Source organism: Dufourea novaeangliae, unplaced genomic scaffold (assembly GCF_001272555.1).
Source record: "Dufourea novaeangliae isolate 0120121106 unplaced genomic scaffold, ASM127255v1 scaffold8, whole genome shotgun sequence".
Lineage (NCBI taxonomy): Eukaryota > Metazoa > Arthropoda > Insecta > Hymenoptera > Halictidae > Dufourea > Dufourea novaeangliae.
The window spans coordinates 3,076,782-3,084,133 of NW_015373923.1; the positions used below are offsets into that span (position 1 = coordinate 3,076,782).

At 38.5% G+C, this 7,352-nt stretch overlaps 2 protein-coding genes across 2 annotated transcripts; both read right to left on the minus strand.

The window, feature by feature from the left end:
• Positions 1-3,791: 3,791 nt before the first annotated feature.
• Positions 3,792-5,264, minus strand: LOC107194963 (NEDD8). The gene is made up of 4 exons (XM_015584682.1): positions 5,142-5,264; positions 5,047-5,064; positions 4,613-4,725; positions 3,792-4,085 (listed from the first exon to the last, which is right to left on the minus strand). Exons 1-4 carry the CDS (start codon positions 5,157-5,159, stop codon positions 4,001-4,003), a joined length of 234 nt encoding a protein of 77 aa, XP_015440168.1. The 5' UTR covers positions 5,160-5,264; the 3' UTR covers positions 3,792-4,000.
• A 386-nt stretch (positions 5,265-5,650) lies between these two features.
• Positions 5,651-6,514, minus strand: LOC107194904 (transcription and mRNA export factor ENY2). The gene is made up of 2 exons (XM_015584617.1): positions 6,117-6,514; positions 5,651-5,936 (listed from the first exon to the last, which is right to left on the minus strand). Exons 1-2 carry the CDS (start codon positions 6,164-6,166, stop codon positions 5,708-5,710), a joined length of 279 nt encoding a protein of 92 aa, XP_015440103.1. The 5' UTR covers positions 6,167-6,514; the 3' UTR covers positions 5,651-5,707.
• Between the last annotated feature and the right edge of the window lie 838 nt (positions 6,515-7,352).

Sequence of the window (7,352 nt, forward strand, 5' to 3'; positions counted from 1 at the left end):
GTTACAGGTGTGCGAGAGTCACGTTATTAGGTGAAAAAAAAAAATAAGAAAGAATAAGAATCGTATGTTACACCCGACTCTGTTTACACGTCCGTTGTTCGCATCCTCGTGGTTTTTCTTTTCTTCGCGATCAGAGAATGGACATTTTAGCTGCTTCGATGGAGCCGCGTATATAGACACCAGTGCCTTACACTCGACTAGTTTTTACAGTAATAACATATTGACTTTCCAGATGTTTACCCACAGTTGAACGCGTATAAGAGACTATAAAGAGAACCGAGACAGTTTTTCCATTCATCATTTAATTCTTTCTCGCCGGAAAAGAAAAAGAAACGGTGTGTTGTGTGGCTTCGTGTAAACATTGTCCCTGTGTGTGTATGCGTCTGTGTGTGTGTGTGTGTAAGTGACTTTAAATGGCAATCTATACAGGGTGACCCAAAATAGGAGTGATTCCTGGGGTGATTTGAAACAATTTTTTCCTTAGCGAAAATGTTGTCCGAGGCTTTGTTAACGAGATATTAACGAAAAATCCCGACCAATCGGAACGCGAGTTTGCCAGCTGAGCTGCTGCGGTAACGTTGACTACCAATCGCAGCGCGTAGCTAACCTCACGCTTTGATTGGTCGGGGTTTGTTCGTTAATATCTCGTTAACAAAGCCTCGAAGAATTTTTTCACTAAGGAAAAAGTTGTTTCAAATCACCCCAGGAATCACCCCTTCCAAGGACTCACTTCTAATTTGGGACACCTTGTATACCTCTTCTTTCTTAGAATATACAGTTTTCCGATCGATACGGGTGGAAACTATCGAAGTCTGTTTCCAAATACACAAGTGGTCTTTGGATTAATTTCGTTTTTTTTTTTGTTGATCTCGTAGCAAAATCAATTTCCTGTCGACGTGGCTTTCTCGCTATCGATCTCCACTTGGTCGCGTTGAATCGGACTTTGTTATTCGCATATGCGCTTCGAACCTTACACGTTTTCTCTCGTGATGAATCATGGTTATCGATCGGGCACCCCTGTTGTGTCCAATAGCGACAAGCAAAAATCATTGAACGTGTAGACGACTCCGTTTGAACTGGTAAAAACGAGCATAGATATTACTGTAAAATTTTTTTTTTATTGGAAAGCTCACCGTACAGCTTCCCACAAGTTGGAAAAGCTCTCTTTCACGCGATCGTTACGATGGTTAATCGATTAGAAAAATCGAACGTCACGTATTTGACCATTTCTGTACCGATTTATCGCGATTCCGTTCGGTTTCGACAATTAATCGTCGATTTTCACACGGTATATAAATTCTACACGTGTACGTCGGTGTTCTATCAAAATTTCGATAAGTAAGTAAACGTTTAATTAATCCGATAACGGATCAACTACGATTAAGAAGTAACGAGAAGCTCGATTATATGGACTTTTTATCGATTTCACTTATTTCGAGTACGTACGGTTATTCGTAATGTAATATTTTCTCCTGGATTTCGTGTAAACGATGCTATGCAAATAAATCTGTGAAATTTCGTACACGCGCTGTTTTCACTATCGATGACAGATCACGCGTGCCGAGTTTTATCAGTTTGATACGAAACAGAGAAAAAAAAAACGAAACAACGTGTTTTTCGCTAGATAAAAAGTTTTATTTTAAATGTTAGTCCGTAGGATTGCGTGTATGTAGATGTAAACGTAGACGTTTGCTCGTTAAAAGAATATCGCACGAAAAACTTGGACGAGGAGAAGAGAGTGGAGTGGGGGGGGTGTCAGTGGGTACTTTCCAAGCAATCCAAAGTGGTCAGGTTCGTCCTGTTGATCGAATGTCGAGTGGAATATGTGAACCTTTGATTGGATTTAATGCACCGCGGCATTTTTTTTTTTCTTTTTTTTTTTTCTCATAGCGATTAAGGCTTAGTTCGTAAGGGTATTGTAGAGAGCCAGCGTCGTCGGTCTGAATTTGTACCATGTCTCGCGTGGCGAATAGGGTAACGAGCGTTTAACGTGTAGCTCGCTAACGATAAGTCGGACTCGCTCGTCGCGTCCGTACTTTTATCGTGTCCAACGGGTCAGTGCATTTACAGGAACGATCAGTTTGCAATAAAGTATTTTTGTTCCCCTAACGAGCCTGTAGGATTCGCCGAATGGAGGCACACGACAACGCGTAGACACCGTACGCGTACGTATATTTCGGTAATATTTTCGTTCTGATGAACAACGTGTACGTCTAGTGAATGAGAAACTGCGACACGCGTGTCTAGACGCAACAAAAAAAAAAAAAAAGAACACAAAGTGACCGTAAATGTACCTTTGCGAGCAAACTCCGTTTCCGCTAGGGGAAAAAGTGACGCAAAATAAGAGCCTCCTACAACTTGGTAAATTTATTTCAAGTACTGAAACAAATGTTAATTTGGCATAAATTTCAGTAATTCCCAATACCAAGTGGTAGGAGCATGGTACGAGGCCCTTCTCCTACTCCACATTATCCTCTAGCGGAAGCAGAGTTTGCATGTCAGTGTACATCCTACCGTTGAATACCGTCTCGATAGTCGCAAACTTTTCGTTTCAACGTTTAACGAGAATCCTGTTTACGTGTACTTACCGTATTAATTGTGAGCTTGTAAGTGAATTAAAAAACGGTATAAGAAGATATGCTTGAAAATGTTATTACAGCAGATGTAAATAAATCAGATTTACAGCGTATACGCATTGCAAGTGTTGAGAGACGCCCTTTCACAAAACGTGAAGAATCATATGGAAATCGATAAAGCTGTGTATGTGTGTGTTCTATGCGTGTTTCGAATGGATGCTCGAACGTAATATTATTCGTTGGTGTTCTAAACGGTATTCTGCTTACGGGTCCGCGAATGCGTGAAAACGGGTAACGATTATTTTCAAGTTTTTTTTTTCTTGCTATTTTTATTTGTCGTTCTTGTCGAATGAAACGTCGAGATCCTTGAAAAACTTGGTGTACGATCCTTGGACCCCGGGGCTACTAGAGGGCTTCTTCGAGTTCTCGGTTATTTCGTGCCGATCGCTGGGACGCATCCACACGGTTTTCCGGGGTTTGTAGCTCTCCTTGATCGTTCTTCGTTCTCTGTGTTTTAGTCAAGTAGCCACACCTATCATCGCTTGCTAAATATTTTAAATATCTCTCCGTTAATTCGTGTACCAATGTTCCATTAATAGATGAATGATAGTGACGCACTAACCGGTTGTTGATTTTCTGTCTTTTACGTTTACGAAAGCAAAGTTAGAATAATTCCCCGAAAAGAACCAAAAAAAAAAAAAAAAAACGGGCACTCTCGTATTGAAATAATTTACCTCGCGATACAATATTATCGTTATCAAATAGTCTTTAGTTATAAGAAGAAATAAATTTATAGAATCACACGCAAGGACGCCGGCATGGAGTTTGCACTCGCCAGGATCATTCTGCGATAAATGCGGTATTACGTTTACAACGCAGCACGCTCTTCTACGGCACGTTACATCGAAACACGAGGAACCGCGTACTTCGACCGCGTACTGCAATATTTGCAAGCGGTTTTTCAAAACAAAGTGGAGCCTGGCTACTCACACCAGCAAATATCATAGAAACTGAGAATTTTTTTTTCTTTCTATTTTTAAACCTCTTGTTCGATCGACGAATTCGCTTCAGTTTCAGATCGGGTCTCGCTTTTAATTGTTTTTCTTTTTTATAGAGGCTTCCAAGAATTTTTCCGTTTTTGGCACGATTTTTCATTCATAGCGCGAACGATCCTGTCGATTATCGTTTCCTCGAATCAGAGACACTTAGGGCATGTTACGGATAAATTATTATTTTATTAAATATTTATTTCAAGTCTAGATGTAACCGTTCATCAATCACATTGAGAAACAAAGACGATCGCGAGTCCTTGCAAGCACAGCGCGTATGTAACGTTGGAAAATAGCTGAATATTTTCGTGGCTGATCTTGTACCATTTCTTAATATCCACGCCCACACGTTTTTAAATCGAGGAATGTCGTTTATTATAAGCCTCCCCTTAATGCGAGTACCAAATGCAACACCGATCCACCTTGAACTTTATAATCTTGCGCCGTTTTTTCATCGCTCCTAGAAAAACAACAAAAACAATCACCTGTACACACTTTACTTTTAGGACATTTCCTTAGATCGTAAAAAATACACGTTTCAAAATAGCAAAATTGCTCGCGACTATCCGAGTATGCGGCACGATTTATGGAACTCATTGTAATTATAAGATGCATTTAATAATAAAGAGAGACTAGAAAGAATAACGTTGAAACGTCGTAATTGATGGAACAGGAACGAGGAGACCGAAACAACTATGCGAATCAGACTCAGTAAGGACTACAGAAACTCACTTTCCAGAGTATGTACCGTCGACACCGAAGAAGATGCATGCTACGAGAAGATGTAAGGTTTGCGCGTCTAAAGGACTACGAAAGGAATCACGATACTACTGTGCTTATTGTAACACAGGGTTATGTGTAACGCCTTGCTTCAAGGAATTTCATGTTACACAAGGTATCAAATAAATCGTTAAAGTAAAGCTTTCTCCGTAGGGAATAATTCTGTTGTGAAATTCCTTAAATATTTCTACTTGCAATTATACCTACATTTGCTTTCCAGAAAATATTAATCGTTGTTGTTGTGGCGGTATGCCTTCCTTCTCCTCTACCCTTTCCTTGATCCTTTCCACTTTATCCGTAGGCTCTATATCTATTTCAATCTACGAGAACAACATTGGTGATAACTATTAGACTAGCAGATTGATCTATCTTCTAAGCAGATATTTACATACCATAATGGTACAAAATAATCTGTATATAAAATTACTAATATATTATCGAAAATTAACTCTATAAGTTTTTGACAGTATATGAAACGTCAAGTTTTCTATTATTAAACGACAAACGGATCTTGTAAGAAAAGATCATTCTGTTCTTACAGCTTGGCTCATGCTCGAGGTATATATAGGAAAAAAATTGAATAGCACGCACAACATACTGAATGAATTTAATGCAAAGTACATCTTTTTGCTACTACTTGCCTCCTTTCCCGTGAGAGTCTGAAACAAGGTTAGAATATATTTTCAAGCCGAATTGTGAAAGCAGTAGCTCCGATTTCGCCGGTAATTGTCCTTACCTTCACTTTAATCAACATTTTGTAAGTGTTACAAAGTAATTGAGCGAGTCCTACAAGATTACTAATTAAAAATTGACACAAAAGTACATACAACTACACTGTTCTTTGACCACTTCGACTGCTTCGAACTTTGAATAGAAGATTCTGTTGACCGACCATGTTCATTTGAATCTACTTGCGGCACCATCTAACGCGAAGAACACGAATTACGAATTTACAACCCGAATAGTTGTTGAATTTATACATAAATTACATATTACGTATCCATAAAAAATTATTTAAACAACACTAAATAAAACGTACCGTTCGTGTTAAATACTATTGAACACTTCACAATTATTTGCTTTAAATGTAGAAAAGGCCAAACACAACCACCATTAATTAATAAAACCATTTGTATTCCTTTATGTAAACAGAATTTATTTCTTACTTTATTTTACAATTATAAATTAATAATATGCATAATATCACATGGCAATATACAATGATTTCGAAATGATATAGTCGTTGGCCACATAATTTTTTCTTACAAAGTAAGACTTGAAAGAAAGGAAACTTCACTTTTGTTACATTTTTAATTTTTCTTCTTGAGCAATAAGTTGATTCTTTATTTTCTGTAGAAGCTCCTTTTTAACAGAATCTGGTACAAGTGTTCTTGCTCTACTTGTAACTGTAGAAAGTAGCTTATCATAAGTAATCTCATGACCATGTTCTTTTATTAATTCTTTACAAATTAATTTTACTTGATCCCTCCAACCACACTCAACCAAACGTCGGCGTAATAATTCTTTTAAACTACAATGGAACAAATAATGCAGTAAGTACACATTTTTTTAAGCAGACAAATCTGTCTTTAACCATTACTTCAAAAGGTGTCACTCTTGCACCTTAATATAGAGATATTTGAATACTTCAAATTATAATATAATAGTGAAATACGTAAATATTAATAATAGTAAACGCAAAGATACTTGCCCATCACGATCGCCAACCATCACTAGCCTTTGATGTGGAGCAGTTTTCATTAGGAATTATAACTTTACTTCCTTTATCAAAAAAACTCAAATTCTCGGTTTTAGTTGCGTTAAGAACAATTGCGTAGGTCAATGAGACTATGTTTACATATACGAAAGGTTATGTTATGGTCTGCTTGTAGTTTCATAACCTAATGTTATCGTATACCACCGGTTAAACAGTGTCAATAATTGTCAACGCCACGCATTGGAAACTTGAGAGTCAACATCGACAATCAGAGATTCTTACGATATCGATGTTCAATGGTACATAAAGAAATACTGCACAAATTACAGCGATAGAATACTTAGTAAATGCTTGTGAATTGATTTTTTGGATAAACAATTACCAGTTGCGTCATTTTTAATTGTAACATACATGTTACCAGATGTTATGACTCACACGGTGAAACAGAAGCATGGCGTCATCTGACAGAAAACGCTCTAAGCTATTAGTTTATCAGCATATATTTTATCATAGACCAAACGGATTTTTGTACCTAGATCTAGGGATGAATCGATACAAGTAAATAGGAGTACATTACTCGATACTTGTGTTTCGATACCGAGTACTTTTGGTATCGATACCTGCGGTTGCGACATCAAGTAGGTATGTATCGAAAGAAAATACTCGTATGGAATGGAGTGACATTTTATTAATGTTACTTTTTACATGTTCTTGTTTTATTCGTTTTTATATCTTGCCTTACATTTGTATATTTGTAACAGATAAATTCAGAATAGATATAGTTTCATAAATAGTTACTTTTTGGCCGGTGGCTTACGATTTTCCTTGCGGGAATGCCTTACCGTAATCAGCAATCTCGTGGCCGCGGGATTCCGGGAATCGGGTGACGTCACGGAGTGCGAGAGAGAGCAGTAGAGCGAGCCGCGGTATCGGTGCTCTCCGTCGGTGTAACCCGTGCCGACGAATTTCAAGGGTCAATGGGGGGAAGTGTGCGAGCGAGAGAGTACAGTAGAGCGTGCCGAGTATCGGTGCTCTCCGTCGATCCAACGCGAGGAATTTCAAGGGTCAATGGGGGGAAGTGTGCGAGCGAGAGAGTACGGTAGAGCGTGCCGAGTATCGGTGCTCTCCGTCGATCCAACGCGCTAGTGAGTTGCGTCACCCAGTTTATTGACTTAGCCGTGTACGCCGTGTACCAAGGTCGTACCATCCCGTGCAGGTCTGTGCTTGCTT